The following is a 16,668-nucleotide window of genomic DNA, read 5'->3' as shown; positions in this document are numbered from 1 at the left end:
TTAAGCAGGCTCCTGGGCTCACCATGGAGATGGACACCAGATGCTGGGGCAGTTGGGATCAGAGCTGGCTGGCCCAGGGTCACACTTGGACAAACGCTGCTAGCTTGCGGCTCACGTTGGGTAAACATTTGTCATTGGAACCTGCGCAAACAGCTCTTGGGTGAACCAAGTCACGTGTATGGGAGGGACCCACAGGAAACCGGCGGTTTGTGCTCTGGCTCCATTTCTTTCAGGTGGAAGTGCTGGTAAGGACCAGGCTGGGTGTCAGAGAGAGAAGTGGTTGCAGGGCACTGGGGGGTCTGAGTTCTGTCCTGGCTTTGGTGAGCTCACTGTGTGACCTTAGGCAAGTCCCCGGCTCTTTCTGAAACCTTGTTTTTGTTTGTTTGTTTGTTTGTTTTTGAGACGGAGTCTCGCTTTGTCTCCCAGGCAGGAGTGCAGTGGCGCCATCTCAGCTTACTGCAAGCTCCGCCTCCCAGGTTTACGCCATTCTCCTGCCTCAGAGTAGCTGGGACTACAGGTGCCCACCACAATGCCTGGCTAATTTTTTGTATTTTTAGTAGAGATGGGGTTTCACTGTGTTAGCCAGGACGGTCTGGATCTCCTGACCTCGTGATCCACCTGCCTCAGCCTCTCAAAGTGTGGGATTATAGGCGTGAGCCACCGCACCTGGCCTGAAACCCTGTTTTTAAAATTATCTAAAAGGAAGAGGACGTGTGTGTTTGTGTGTGTGTGTGTGTGTGTGTGTGTGTGTGTGTGTGTGTGTGTGTTTTGAGACAAAGTCTCGCTCTGTCTCCAGGCTAGAGTGCAGTGGTGCAATCTTGGCTCACTGCAACCTCTGTCTCCCCAGTTCAAGCGATTCCCCTGCCTCAGCCTCCTGAGTAGCTGGGACTACAGGTATGCACCACCACGCCTGGCTAATTTTTGTATTTTTAGTAGAGACAAAGGTTTTACCATGTTTGCCAGGATGGTCTCGATCTCTTGACCTCGTGATCCATCTACCTCGGCCTCCCAAAGTGCTGGGATTTCAGGCATGAGCCACTACGCCCGGCCGAGGACACTTGTCTTTAACCACCCAGAATCCATTCTCTCCCCTACTGGCACAAGAGGTTCCATAGGGTCGGCCTGAGGACCCCAGCAAGGCTAAGCAGAGAACTGCACTCCAGTGGCCCAGCAAGTGACCTGGGGCTGGTATATGATCCAAGCCAGAGCCTGGGATACTCCACGCTGGGATTTGTATTAGAATTGCCGGATTGTTTCTCTGTAAGCCCTGGGAGGAAGTAAGCCAGCGTTGTTTGTCGTGGGCCCTACAAAGAGACTCCCGGAGGACAGAGCTAGCGTGAGGGAAGCAGGACAGACGGGCAGGGAGAGGCCATGTCCAGATGAGATCATTTGAACCCCTGGGCCCAGTGGTACCCACAATCATCGAACATCCCAGCCCAGGAGCCAGGAAATGCTCTTTATTTTTTGCCTGTTTGCCTTCAGTTTCGGTCACTTACAACCAAAAGGACCCTAATGCAGAGAGCTACTGCCCCCATACTGAGAGGTTCAGGTCGTCAACCTGCAGCCCGGAAGAGCCCTCCTGGCCAGGCGGCCCTCCTGTCCCCACACCACCCCCAGCTTCATCTGGCCAACTCCAGTTCCCGCCAGCATCTCACCATGAGATGTGTCCTCCCCTAGAAAAGCTTCCCTGAGCCCCAGACTCCCTTAGGTGCCCCTGCCATGCTCCCATAACCTCTGTGTCTACTGAGGTCTCAGTGGGACAGACGGAAAAGCGATGGTTCATTGTCACCCACGCCTGACGCGTCAGCTTTCCCGTGGGAGGAAAAGCGATGAGCCACACATCTCTAATCAGCAGGGAAATCCATCTTCCTCCTCTCCCTTCCCCTGCGAGCCTAAGCGGGGGTAGGAGGGAGGCGAGGTCTGGAGCTGGGTGGCTACAGGAGTGGAGGAGGCTTCTGTCAACCCACAAAGGCACCTGGAGCAGCTGCCCACTAAGGCTGAGGAAGCTGAATCTTTCTAATAAAGCAGAATGGGGGCTGGGTGCAGTGGTTCATGCCTGTAATCTCAGCACTTTTGGAGGCCAAGGAGAACAGATCGCTTGAAGTCAGGAGTTTGAGACCAGCCTGGCAAAACTGGTGAAAACCCATCTCTATTAAAAATATTAATACAACAAATAGCTGGGCATGGTGGCATGTGCCTGTAATCCCAGCTACTCAAGTGGCCGAGGCAGGCGAATTGCTTGAACCCACAAGGTTGCAGTGAGCTAAGATCATACCACGGCACTCCAGCATGGGCGACAAAGCGAGACTCTGTCAAAAAAAAAAAAAAAAAAAAAAGCCACGCACGGTGCCTCACACCTGTAATCCCAGCACTTTGGGAGGCCAAGGCGGGTGGATCACGAGGTCAGGAATTCGAGACCAGCCTGACCAACACTGTGAAACCTCCGTGTCTACTAAAAATACAAAAATTAGCCAGGCATGGTGGTGCACCCCTGTAATCCCAGCTACTCAGGAGGCTGAGGCAGGAGAATTCCTTGAACCTGGGAGGCGGAGGTTGCTGTAAGCCGAGATTGTGCCACTGCACTCCAGCCTGGGAGACAGACTGAGACTCTGTCTCAAAAAAAAAAAAAAAAAAGCAGAAAGGAAATGTATACTGAAAATGTATACTGTGGGCAGCGTGGTGGTGGTGGCAGCGCTGGTGGAAGCCGGAAATTCAGCGTTCAATTCTCATATGCTTGCGTGGCTGTGATACAAAGCCCCTCCCACCTCCAAAATCGTTTTGGAGGGTCTCAGAGTCGTGTGCTGCGTGGTGTCTGTGCTTAGTGGAAAAGAGGGGCCCAAACTCCATGTTGAACTTGGCAGGAGTAGTGGTAGGGGGATGACGGTGGGGAGGGAATCATGAGAGATGGGAAAAGGCCAGCGAGGGCAGGTGGATAGGGTCAAATGTGACCGTGGGTCCTGAAGCCCCCGAGAAGGTGCAGAAGTCTTGCAGAAGCACATGGGCTGGGCCTTCAGCTGGTATTGGGTGACACCAACTTTTGTCACACTGCCGTGTCTCCCTGTCAGCTCCGTGAGGGCAGGACTGGGTCAGTCTGAGTCTCTCCTTCATCCCCAGCCCCCAGCCTCCAGCCCTGCTGTGAACTTGGGCAGCCTGCCCATTTCACATCATCTTCCTGCCATCAGACTTAGCCAATAAGAGTCGACTTCAGCACGTGCTTGTTCCTGACTCTTCTCCTGCATTGTCTCACTTCATCCTCCTGTCGCTCTCTCCATCACACATGTCTGGACTCTGGGGTGCAGAGAGGTGAAGAACATGGCTCAGGCTCACGCAAGGAAGGCTCCATCCATTTAGGATTTTAACCCAGGCTTTCTGGTTCCAAGCTGAAACCATTAATCACCTTTTACAATGCAGTCCCTTTTGCTAGTCCTGCTGGTCAGTGGGGTTGGTGCAGATTTAACACTGCTAAGGAGATCTTCTCCAATCCTCTTCTTCTTCATTTTTTAATTTTATTTTAGGAACAGAGTCTCACTCTTTTGCCCAGGCTGGAGTGCAATGGCACGATCACAGCTCACTGCAGCCTTGAACTCCTGAGCTCAAGTGATCCTTCCACCTCAGCCTCTCGAGTAGTTGGGACTCAGGCATGCACCACCAAGACCAGCTAATTTTTTATTTTGTAGAGACAGGATCTTTCTATGTTGCCCAGGCTGGTCTCAAGTGATCCTCCTGCCTCCACCTCCCAAAATGCTGGAATGACAGGCGTGAGCCCCTGTACCCAGCCCCTGCTCTTTTCTTTGAGCTCTGTCTCCCTCTCTAAAATGTAAGTTGCATGAAGGCAGGAATCTCTGCGTTCCCTGGTGCCTGCCAAGTCCTGCATTAACTAGTAGAATTAACTAGCACGTGCATGAATGGGAATGTAAACTGATGTATGTTGCTCAAGCCAGCCTTCCTGAGCGTGTTGCCCCAGCCATGAGGCCTGCCCTGCTGCCCTGATGATGACAGTCATCTGGGTCCTGGCTAGTGGCTCCGGGCATATTGTCACTGTGGCCTGTCAAGCCGAGTTGTTGCACTCCTGCAGCTCAGGGCCATCCAGCCACCACGGGACTCAGAGGTTTATAAGATGCCCAGCTGCTGCTTGGGTCTTTATGAGTCACCTCTAATCCATCACAGCTCAACAGGGAACCAGTGCGGTGATGGTTTCCTGGGATTACACATGTGAAATCAATGCCCAGGCCTGGCTGACTCTGTTCTGCAGACAGGCCAGGGCCTCTGTTTCCCAGGCCGGGCTTGACCGCTTACAAGCTGTGTGACTTTGAGCTAATCACTTCCTTTCTCTGAACCTCAGTTTCCCCATCTGCTGTATGAAGGTGATGACCCCTACTCCCCCCGCAATGAGACAGTGGATGAGGGGGATCCTCTGCCTGGTGCACCTGGCTTCCGTGACCAATGCTTTGCTGAAATTGATCATGCCAGTTGCAGCCTACTGCAAATTCTTCATGCACTTCTCATACAGTGCTTAAGACCACATGACCTCTGGGTTTGTCTTCTGTTCCCTTAAATGTTGGTGTGAGCTGATGGAGCAGAGAGAAGGGAGGTGCAGAAGGCAATCAGGGGTTTTGGAAACTAGACCCAAGATCTGAGATTGTACGGTGAGATTGTGGAAAGCACCAGAGAGTTTTAAACCAGGAAGTTGTTAAAACACACCTGGGTAGACCTGTGCTTTAGGAGGGCCATTTTGGTTTCAGAGCAGCACACAGACTAGGCAGACGGCAATAGGAGGAAGGCCTGGCAGGGAATCTGAGATGGACTGGGCAGGGGGAATAACGTGTGTGATACAGATTGGCTGTGTCCCCACCCAAATCTCATCTTGAATTGTAGCTCCCATAAGTCCCACGTGTTGTGGGAGGGACCCAGTGGGAGGTAACTGAATCATGGGGGTGGTTCCCCCATACTGTTCTCCTGATAGTAAGTCTCACGAGATCTGATGGTTTTAAAAGGGGTTTTCCCTTTCACTTGGTTCCCATTCTCTCTCGTCTGCCGCCACGTAAGACGTGTCTTTCACCTTCTGCCATGATCGCGAGGCCTCCCCAGCCACGTGGAAGTGTGAGTCCATTCAACCTCTTTTTCTTTATAAATTACCCAGTCTCTGGTCTGTCTTTATCAGCAGCATGAAAACGAACTAATATAGTATGAAAGTCCAGGAGAGATGCCAACAGAGAGAATGGCAAGAAGAACCCAAGAACCCAGGGAAACTCTGAGGTCCCAGCTTAATGAGGGGTCCAGGAGAGGGGATGAGATGACGCTAAGAGTGAAGAAGAGGCCAGATTGGAGAGGGCTTTAAACCACATGAAAGAGCGTGGATTTATTTTATCCTAAAGCCAGGGGAATGGTTTTAAAGAGAGAAATTCCATCCTGGCTAACACGGTGAAACCCCGTCTCTACTAAAAATACAAGAAATTAGCCGGGCGTGGTGGCAGGTGCCTGTAGTCCCAGCTACTTGGGAGACTGAGGCAGGAGAATCGCTTGAACATGGAAGGTGGAGGTTGCAGTGAGCAGAGATCGCACCACTGCACTCTAGACTGGGCGACAGAGCAAGACTTCGTCTAAAAATAAAGAAAGAAAGAAAATAAAGCGGGAAATAATATGAACGAATTTAAGAGGAGAAAGACGAGTGCTAAGGAGTCAAGAAGCCACTGCTGTTGACCAAGCAAAAGATAATGGGGCTGGGTGCAGTGACTCACACCTGTAATCCCAGCACTTTGGGAGGTCAAGGTGGGAGGATCACTCGAGGCCAACGGTTCAAGACCAGCCTGGGCAACATAGCAAGACCCCATCTCTATTTTAAAAATAATAATAATAATTAGGCCAGGTGAGGTGGCTCACGCCTGTAATTCCAGCAATTTGGGAGGCTGAGGTAAGATAATTGATTGAGGTCAGGGGTTCGAGACCAGCTTAGGCAACATAGGGAGACCCTCATCTCTACAAATAATTTTTAAAAATATTAGGAGGCTGAGGTGGGCATATCAAGAGGTCAGGAGATCAAGACCAACCTGGCTAACACGGTGAAACCCCATCTCTAGTAAAAATACAAAAAAATTAGCCAGGTGTGGTGGCAGGCACCCGTAGTCCCAGCGACCCGGGAGGCTGAGGCAGGAGAATGGTGTGAACCCGGGAGGCGGAAATGGCAGTGAGCCAAGATCACACCACTGTACTCCAGCCTGGGTGACAGAGTGAGACTCCGTCTCAAAATAATAATAATAATAATAATAAAATAAAAATAAAAAGACAAAAAATAGTAATTGAATTTTTTATAAAAGTTAATGGGTCTACTTTGGGGATGTGGCCAGATTCTAGAGAAATTGATGAGGTAGATGCTAACGACTTGGCAACTGAATGGGTGGAGGAGAAACAGAGTCTAGGGCAAGTCCTAGGATGACCTTAGACAACCTGGTGATATCATTTCCTGAGATGGAAAACACCAGAGAAGTTGAGTGCAGTTTAGGTCAATGATCGGCCAGCTTTTCTTAAAGATTCCAAGATTTAGGCCAGGCATGGTGGCTCACGCCTATAATCCCAGCACTTTGGGAGGCCAAGGCGGGTGGATCACCTGAGGTCAGGCGTTCAAGACCAGCCTGGCCAATATGGTGAAACCTCATCACTACTAAAAATACAAAAATTAGGCCGGGCATGGTGGCTCAAGCTTGTAATCCCAGCACTTTGGGAGGCCGAGATGGGCGGATCACGAGGTCAGCAGATGGAGACCATCCTGGCTAACATGGTGAAACCCCATCTCTACTAAAAAAATTACAAAAAACTAGCCGGGCGAGGTGGCGGGCGCCTGTAGTCCCAGCTACTCGTGAGGCTGAGGCAGGAGAATGGCGTAAACCCGGGAGGCAGAGCTTGCAGTGAGCTGAGATCCGGCCACTGCACTCCAGCCTGGGCAACAGAGCGAGACTCCGTCTCAAAAAAATAAAAAAACAAAAACAAAAAACAAAAATTAGCCAGGCATGGTGGTGGGTGCCTGTAAGTCCCAGCTAGTTGGGAGGCTGAGACAGGAGAATCACTTAAACCTGGGAGGCAGAGGTTGCAGTGAGCCGAGATCGCACCACAGCACTCCAGCCTGGGTGGCAGAGCAAGATTCTGTCTCAAAAATGAAAGAAAGAAAGAGAGAGAGAGAGAGAAAGAAAGAAAGAGTATGTGGAAGTAGAAAGGTTGGAAAAGGTGAAAAGAAAGGTGGTGGCCATGAGGAAAGATGAGATAGAGGAATTTTTTTTTAATTTTTAATTTTTCAGACAGGGTTTCACTCCTGTCGCCCAGGCTGGAGTGCAGTGGTGCATCTCGGCTCACTGCAGCCTCGACCTCCCAAGCTCAGGCAATCCTCCTGCCTCAGACTCCTGAGTATCTGGGACTACAGGTCTATGGTTCCATGCCTGGCTAATTTTTTTTGTAATTTTAGTAGAGATGAGCTTCTGCCATGTTGCCCAGGCTGGTCTTGAACTTCTGGACTCTAGCGATTCCCCCACTTCAGCCTCCTGAGTGGCTGGGACTATAGGTGTGTGCTACCACGCCCAGCTGGTTTTGTATATTTTTAGTAGAGATGGGGTTTTGCCATGTTGCCCAGGCTGGTTTGTTGCTTTTTAATTTTTTCTTTTTTCTTTGAGATGGAGTCTCTGTCACCCAGGTCGGAGTGCAGTGATGCAATCTTGGCTCACTGCAACCTCCACCTCCCAGGCTCAATCTATTCTCCTGCCTCAGCCTCCGCAGTAGCTGGGATTACAGACATGCGCCACCACGCCAGGGTAATTTTTGTATTTTTAGTAGAGAAGGGGTTTCACCATGGTGACCAGGCTGGTCTCAAACTCCTGACCTCAAGTGGTCCGCCCACCCCAGCCTCTCAAAGTGCTGGGATTACAGGCGTGAACCACTACACCCAGCCTGGTTCTTGTGGTTGTTGTTGTTTGAGACGGAGTCTCGTTCTGCCGCCCAGGCTGGAGTGCAGTGGTGCCATCTCGGCTCTCTGCAACCTCCGCCCCCCCGGGTTCAAGCGTTTCTTCTGCCTCAGTGTCCCGAGTAGCTGGACTACTGGCATGTGCCACCACGCTCAGCTAATTTTTTTGTATTTTTAGTAGAGACCGGGGTTTCACTGTGTTAGCCAGGATGGTCTCGATCTCCTGACTTCATCATCTGCCTGCCTCGGCCTCCCAAAGTGCTGGGATTACAGGCGTCAGCCAGCCATTGCGCCCCATGGCCCTATTTTTTTTTTTTTTTTTTTTAAGACAGAGTCTCACTCTGTCGCCCAGGCTGGAGTGCAGCGGCGTGATCTCGGCTCACTGCAACCTCTGCCTCCTGGGTTCACACCATTCTCCTGCCTCAGCCTCCCGAGTAGCTGGGACTACAGGCGCCCACCACCACGCCCGGCTAATTTTTTTTGTATTTTGAGTAGAGATGGGATTTCACCGTGTTAGGCAGGATGGTCTTGATCTCCTGACCTCATGATTTGCCCGCCTCGGCCTCCCAAAGTGCTGGGATTACAGGCGTGAGCCACCGCGCCCGGTCCTGTTTGTTTTTAAATGGGAGAGATGTGTTTAAATCCCTCTGATGGGAAGAGAAAGAACAAGTGGGGCTACAGAGGTGGGGAGGGAGGGAGATGAATGATGATCTGTCACTAACAACCCCTGGGACCATGGGTAATGGATTTACTGCCGCTTCCTCATCTGTAAAGTGGAAGTAATAACAGGATCTGACTCACTGGGCTGATGTAAGGAGGGAACCAGCCAGTGTGTGCACATTGCTCAGGACATAGAGATAAGATACCATAAATGTTATTCCCATGATCAGCTTCCCCCATGGCTTCTAAAAGGAGCAAGTCCAGGTGTGCAGGACCCCACTGTCTGCAAGGTTTCCCAGCTTGGAAGGTGGCCCTGGTGATCTGGAAGCATCTGGAATTATTATTAATACTTTCTTCTGCTCTTCTGTGACAGCCTAAATTGGATTTTTTAATGTTTTGTTTTTTTAAAAAAATCAATAGGAGTAACAGGAACATAAGGTAGGTGTAAAACCCAGAGCTTAGCGGAAATACCAGAGGCAGGATTTCAATGAGGGTTTGAGCTTCTCTGGTTCGTGGGATATGTGAGTGACTGCTGTATAATTGGTCTGGGGCCAGACCTCCCCGACCCCTCTTTTTTTTTATTTCTCGAGATGGAGTCTCACTGTGTTGCCCAGGCTGGAGTGCAATGGTTTGATCTCGGCTCACTGCAACCTCCACTTCCTGGGTTCAAGCGATTCTCCTGCCTTAGCCTCCCGAGTAGCTGGGATTACAAGCATGTGCCACCACGCTTGCAAAGTTTTGTATTTTTAGCAGACACGGGGTTTCACCATTTGGCCAGGTTGGTCTTGAGCTCCTGACCTCAAGTGATCCTCCCACCTCGGCCTCCCAAAGTGCAAGGATTACAGGCATGAGACACAGCGCCCAGCCTTGACCCACATTTTTTATGGGGAAGAGAGGGCGGTGGGCCCTTTGCAGCCTGAGTTTTCACTGCACGTTGGAGCGGGAAGGGTCTGTGGTGGGTGGAATTGGGTCCTCCCTAAATGCATGTCTACCTGGAGCCTCAGAATGTGACCTTGGCTGGAAAGAGGGTTTTTGCAGAAGTAATTAAGGAAAGGGTCCAAATGAGATCACTGCATTCGGGTGGCCCTCAGTCCAATGTCTAGTGTCTTTATGAGAGGGTGCACAGAGGCACATATACAGCAGAGAAGGCCACGTGGAGACAGAGGTGAAGACTGGAGTGGTACAACCAGGGAATTGCCAAGGTGCCAGGAGCCACCAGGAGGTACAAGAGGCAGCGAAAGATTCTTCTCCACAGAGGGAGCAGAGCACCGCAGACACCTTGATTTCAGGCTTCTGGCCTTTAGGACTGTGAAAGGAGACAGTTCCATTGTTTTAAGCCACCCAGCAGAAGGTCATTCATTATGGCATCCCCAGGACACCAGTACAGTCTGGCTTCATGCTTGGCCTGGGTTGGTGAAGGAGGACACGGAGTCCTCTGAAGCCATTGTGGCGGCACTGAGTAGACCAAGGGACCCTTTTCAGCATCAGAATAGTGGGAAGTGGTGTGCAGACCAAAGCCTCGAACACGCAGAGTGGGAGGACTGGGGTCTGGCGGCCTGCTGGGAGGGCCTGTCCAACCAGACCTTTTGATCTACAAATTTTTTTTTTTTTTTTTTTTTTTTTTTTCCCGAGACAAAATCTCACCGTGTCACCCAGGCTGGAGTGCAGTGGTGCAATCTCAGCTCACCGTAACCTCTGCCTCCCGTGTTCAAGCGATTCTCCTGCCTCAGCTCTTGAGTAGCTGGGATTACAGGCACATGTCACCACACCCAGCCAATTTTTGTATTTTTTGGTAGAGATGGGGTTTCTCTGTATTGGCCAGGCTGGTCGCAAACTCCTGGCATCAAGTGATCAGTCTGCCTCTGCCTCCCAAAGTGCTGGGATTACAAGTGTGAGCCACCGCACCCAACCGATTTACAAATGTTTTGAAAATACTGCTTATGAACGGCCCAAGAATTTCACTTCTAGCAGTTTATCTTAAGGAAAAAGTAAAAAATTCAGATGAAACCTTATCCCCCTAGATGTTTATCAAGACACTATGTTTGTTTGTTTGTTTGTTTTTACAGGGGTTGCGATCTTGCTCTGTCACCCAAGTTGGAATACAGTGGTGTGATCATGGCTCACTGCAGCTGGGAGCTCCCAGGCTCCAGCAATCCTCACACCTCCCAAGTAGCTGGGACCACAGGCCCGTGCCACCATGCCCGGCTGTTTGCATTTTTAGTAGAGACAGGGTTTTGCCATGTTGCCCGGGCTGGTCTCGAACTCCTGGACTCAAGCAACCCTCCTGCCTTGACCTCCCAAAGTACTGGGATTACAGGCATGAGCTCCCGCGCCCAGCCCAAGACACTTGGTTCTTTTTTTTTTTTTTTTCTTTTTTTGAGATGGAGTCTTGCTCTGTCACCCAGGCTGGAGTGCAATGGCACGATCTCGGCTCACTGCAACCTCTGCCTCCTGGGTTCAAGCAATTCTCCTGCTTCAGCCTCTCAGGTAGCTGGGATTACAGGCACCCACACCATGCCCGGCTAATCCAAGACACTATTTATAAGAAAAATTAGGCCGGGTGCGGTGGCTCACCCCTGTAATCCCAGCACTTTGGGAGGCCGAGGCAGGTAGATCATGAGGTTAGGAGATCAAGACCATCCTGGCTAACATGGTGAAACCCCATCTCTACTAAAAATACAAAAAAATTACCCAGGCGTGGTGGCAGGCACCGGTAGTCCCAGCTGGTGAGGAGGCTGAGGCAGGAGAATGGCGTGAACCCGGGAGGTGGAGCTTGCAGTGAGCCGAGATGGCGCCACTGTACTCCAGCCTAGGCGACAGAGCGAGACTCCATGTCAAAAAAAGAAAAATGAAAGAAAACCTAGCACCAGTCTACACGTCCAATAGTGAGGAAATGGTTAGGTGAATTACAGTACACCAAAAGATAGATTACTAAACAGACATTGGTATGATTTATGAAGAGTGTTTAATGTTTACAAAGAGCTTTTAATGATATGGAAGATGGTGGTGGTATAATAAGTGGGAAAAAACTGGTTATAAATGATATCACAATATGATGTCAATGATAAAAAAAATGCACAAAAAAGACTTTTTTTAAATGCTGAAATGTCAAAGTGGTCTCTAGTTGGAGGAATAATGTTTTGTTTTGTTTTTTTAAAAAAAAAACTTCTTTATACTTTTTGTACTTTTAAAATGATTTACTATGTACATGGATTACTTCCATAATCAAGAAAAAAAGTAAAAACTTTTAAAATGCCGTGAACGTGGTTTCCATTTTTATTTTCTCTGATGGGTGACTGCGTATCAGCGAATCTTGAGTTATGCTAACTACTTAGGCCGGTCACGACACACACACACACACACACACAGGAGTCACACAGGCTGTACCGGGCTGGCTGTCGCAAATGTACATGGAATTACACGGGTTGAAGTGTTTGGCTGCTAGTTAATATACGCCACCCAATGACGGGACACAATCTGGTCACACGCTGCCTCTCCCGCCCGTCGCCGTTCTTTACAGAGGTCTGTGTGTCGGGCTGGTGAAGTGGTGTCCTGCTGGCATCTCTGTGGTGGCCCCGGAGTGGTGGAGTGCCCAGGTCAGCATCTACTCTGGGTCCCATTCTCAACCGCCCTGGCCTTGACATCAGAGCTTCCAGTTCCCTGCTGGCTTTTCTGCATGCTGGATCTGTGCCAGTCCAGGCCCCCTCCAGGCACACACCTGGGGCAGACTGAGAGCACAGTGGACACTGTCCTGATGTGAACTGTGCCCAGACACAGGATGGGGGGAAGCGGGAGATGTGACCACGACACCACACACAAGCTTAATCTTTACAGATGGGCCCTCTGGGTCTCTGGGAATGCTATATAGGAGGTGGTGGAGAGACACAGGGGCCATGTGGAGCCCTCCAGGGTGCAGTTGTTGGGAGAGGACAGACAGGGGAGGGGACCTGTGCCCATGTGGGGCAGGCCTAAGAGCAGAGCTAGGAGGGTGGATGGGGGATGTGTCTGACATGGTGCTAGATTGTTGAGAAGTCACAACTACACACAGCTGGGGAGCATGCCCCTCTCCCAGTTCATTCACACGGTGGGTTAGATACAGCTAGAGAGAAGTGGAGATACGCTTTTTTGAGGGAGGACCTTTCCTGGTGGTTGGATAAACAGTGAGACAGACTCCTGGGTTCGGCATGCTCTGGGGAGGGCCATGCGACGGTGAGGGACTCCCTACTGCTACACTCTGTACAGGGTGGCCGGGCTCGCCTGCTGTGCCCATGGCCGCTGGCAACAGTCACGGGCTTGCCTTCAACCCCTTCTGCCTTGGAGAGCTCTTGGGCCCCGGTGAAATGGGGGCTATAAAGACAAGAGGGTGGGGGGGGGGCCCCATGGCCCCAGGGCACCCCACATGGGGGCTACATTATGTTGCACTGGGTGGCCCCGCAACAATCCTTGATGAGTGCCAGCCCCGTCTTGGCCACCGTGGGCTTGCTAGGTGGGGGCTCCGCTTTCTTCTCTGCCCGGGAGCCTGCAGCAAGATGTTGGCACAGGGAGAGGGAGAGAAAGGAACAGAGAGAGAGAGGTGAGGTAAGGGGAACCATCTGCAGCCCAGCCCCACTGCAACCCCTGGCCAGGTCTTGTTCTAGGCCTTGTTCAGGTGGTATGGAGAGCTGATGCACATTTTATATGATCTTCAGCTGATCCTCATTTTATGGTCCTCATTTTATATGGTCCTCAATGCTCAGCTTCCAACCCTAACTTTCAGTCCTTCTCCTAGTCAGCTCTTATCATCACTGTACCTGCCAAGCCTAGCACAGGGCCTGACATCCAAGAAGTATCTGGTAAATAGATAAATGGGAAATTTTGTTCAAGTCACTTCAATCTGAGGGCTCCTATTTTTCAATTTTTGAAAATGCTCATATGTCTTTTCAGACACCTCCACCTCCCATTCTCTGTTTTATCTCCTAGAATGCCTATCACATGTAAGTTGGACCTTCTCAATCTATCCTCTCGGTTTTATAACTTCTCTTTCATATTTCCCATCTCTTTTTATCTTTGTGCTGCATTCTGTGTAATTTTCTCAGGGCTGCCTTTCAATTTATAAATTCTCCCTTCAGCTGTGTCTCTGTATTTAATCCTTTGAGTTATTACTTTATTGATAAAATTTCAGAAGGTCAATTCTTTGCATGTCTACTTTTTTTTTTTTTTTTTTTTTTTTTTGAGACCGAGTCTTGCTCTGTTGCCCAGGCTGGAGTGCAGTGGCCACATCTCAGCTCACTGCAAGCTCTGCCTCCCGGGTTTACGCCATTCTCCTGCCTCAGCCTCCTGAGTAGCTGGGACTACAGGTGCCCGCCCTTGCCCGGCTAGTTTTTTGTATTTTTTTTTTTTTTAGTGGAGACGGGGTTTCACCATGTTAGCCAGGATGGTCTCTATCTCCCGACCTCGTGATCCACCCTTCTCGGCCTCCCAAAGTGCTGGGATTACAGGCTTGAGCCACCGCGCCTGGCCTGCATGTCTACTTATTCTTTTTTCATAGCATCTTACTATTTCATTTTGAGTTTTAGTCCTTCTCTTAGCTCTTTGATAATTTAAAAGTACTTAGTTTATTTTCCTTTTTAAATAGTTCTATTATTTTTGGTTCTTGGGAAGACATTCTCTTTGGTGCATCTACTGATTCTCCTCATGGTGATTCGGTTCTTCATGGGTTTTTCTTTTCTTTTCTTTTTTTGAGATGGAGTCTCGCTCTGTTGCCCAGGCTAGAGTGCAGTGGTGTGATCTCAGCTCGCTGCAACCTCTGCCTCCCAGGTTCAAGCAATTCTCCTGCCTCAGCCTCCTGAGTAGCTGGGATTACAGGTGCGTGCCGCCATGCCTGGCTAATTTTTGTACTTTTAGTAGAGACAAGGTTTTACCATGTTGGTCAGGCTGGTCTTGAGCTCCTGATCTCGTGATCTGCCTACCTTGGCCTCCCAAAGTGCTGGGATTACAGGCATGAGCCACTGTGCCCGGTCGGGTTTTTCATTTTTATTGAGGGCTCATCTTCAAGGGGATTGTTTTTTTCCTGTGAGAATACTGTATACCATGGGATCCAGAAGAATCCCCACTGAGCAGTTTTGCATTTGCTAAATCTGCTAGGATCCCAGAGATTTCACTGGTTTTACAAGAGTTTTTATTTTTCAACTTGGAATTCCCATACCAGATGAGCAGTAAAAGCTGGCCCCTTGCATGTGGTGCAGGCTTGGTGTTTTGATTTCTTGCCAGAATCATTTCTTTTTTCCACCCATAACCCAATAGAGAAGGCAAGTTTCCTTGCTCCTCCTCCATGCTGCTAGGTGGAGTTTTTCTACTTTGCCTTTCATGAAAGGGTCCATTGAGGAAGATGTTGGCCTTAGGCAGTGATCACATGCCTTGTGGTTACAGGAGCCAGCAGAAGAGATCATTGCCCTTCTCTTTCCTTACTCCCTCCAACCGTGTTTCACAGGATGTTAATGAAAACTGGGTTTGTAGTTTTACAGACAGTGGCAGCTTTTGGTTTTTGTCTTCCCAGCAAGATTGCAAGTCCCTCTTCCTCTAACAGCTCATGTCCCTGTGACTGCAGGAGTTGGCATGTTATACATTCCTGGCCAATCCCAGTACCCCCATTATTTTGGTGATGGTAATGGATCTAAGAGGTTGGAACATAATCCAAGAAGGGCTGATCAGAATCTTTCCCTGAGACTTACATATTTCGACACCAGGAAAAAGAATGTGTGGCATTGCCTCAGAGTTGCTAAATTATGGTTCTAGGGTTCTGGTCCCATGGAGAAGGCCCGTGTAGCAGGAAAAAAATGATGCTTACATGCAAAGAGAGGCAGAGATGAGAAAAAGAAGAAAAGTAGGGGAGGTAATAGTGTTCAGTCCTTGAGGCCCTAGTTCTTGTTGCTCTTTCTCCAACAAATTCCTTTTTTGCTTAGACCAGTTTGAATTGGGCGTAATTTCTTTCTTTATTTATTTTTTTTTGATTTTTTTTTTTTTTTTTGAGACGGAGTCTCGCTCTGTCGCCCAGGCTGGAATGTAGTGGTGCGATCTCAGCTCACTGCAAGCTCCGCCTCCCCGGTTCATGCCATTCTCCTGCCTCAGCCTCCCGAGTAGCTGGGACTATAGGTGCCTGTCACCATGCCTGGCTAATTTTTTATATTTTCAGTAGAGATGGGGGTTTCACTGTGTTAGCCAGAATGGTCTTGATCTCCCGACCTCATGATCCGTCTGCCTCGGCCTCCCAAAGTGCTGGGACTACAGGTGTGAGCCAGCCCTTTTTTTTTGAGACAGAGTCTCACCCTGTCACCCAGGCTGGAGTGCAGTGGCCCAACCTCGGCTCACTACAACCTCCATCTCCCGGGTTCAGGCAATTCTCCTGCCTCAGCCTCCTGAGTAGCTGTGATTCCAGGTATGTGCCACCATGCCGAGCTAATTTTTCTATTTCTAGTAGAGGCGGGGTTTCACCATGTTGGGCAGGTTGGTCTCAAAGTCCTGACCTCAGGTGATCCACCCACCTCAGCCTCCCAAAGTGCCTGGATTACAGGCGTGATCCACTGTGGGCCTGGCCTGAAAGACCCTTTTCTCTTTTGTGGGGGAGGGGAATGAATAATGAATATACTCACTGGCTGGAGATTTGGTTACTTTGTCTAGAGGTTTTAACTTGATTCTCAGGAAATCAGCCATTTCCTTGTCTTCTTCTTGCTCCCTGTGAAAGTAGATGGGTAAAAGAAAACAAGATATATAGCAAGCAAGGAAAGCATCAAGGAACCAACGAGATAAACCACTAAGTTAAGAAACAGGGTTTGCGGCCGGGCGCGGTGGCTCAAGCCTGTAATCCCAGCACTTTGGGAGGCCGAGATGGGCGGATCATGAGGTCAGGAGTTCCAGACCATCCTGGCTAACATGGTGAAACCCCGTCTCTACTAAAAAATACAAAAAAAAAAAGCTAGCCGGGCGAGGAGGCGGGCGCCTGTAGTCCCAGCTACTCGGGAGGCTGAGGCAGGAGAATGGCGTAAACCCGGGAGGCTGAGCTTGCAGTGAGCTGAGATCCGGCCACT

At 49.9% G+C, this 16,668-nt stretch overlaps 1 protein-coding gene across 2 annotated transcripts in view; it reads right to left on the bottom strand.

Moving 5' to 3' along the window:
* Positions 1-11,762: 11,762 nt before the first annotated feature.
* BMERB1 (bMERB domain containing 1) overlaps positions 11,763-16,668 on the bottom strand; it is a 176,370-nt gene continuing 171,464 nt past the window's right edge. For both annotated transcript variants that reach the window (XM_023189759.2, XM_026447090.1), the window contains exons 5-6: positions 16,234-16,316; positions 11,763-13,124 (exon numbers count right to left, since the gene is read on the bottom strand). In XM_023189759.2, the coding sequence (XP_023045527.1) occupies positions 13,012-13,124; positions 16,234-16,316 (196 nt within the window). In that variant the 3' untranslated portion in view covers positions 11,763-13,011. The remainder of the gene's footprint in view (positions 13,125-16,233; positions 16,317-16,668) is intronic.

The sequence above is a fragment of the Piliocolobus tephrosceles genome, chromosome 17 (genome assembly GCF_002776525.5).
Source record: "Piliocolobus tephrosceles isolate RC106 chromosome 17, ASM277652v3, whole genome shotgun sequence".
Classification (NCBI taxonomy): domain Eukaryota; kingdom Metazoa; phylum Chordata; class Mammalia; order Primates; family Cercopithecidae; genus Piliocolobus; species Piliocolobus tephrosceles.
Note: the sequence above shows the minus strand (reverse complement) of the source record. Positions and strands in the feature narration are given on the sequence as shown.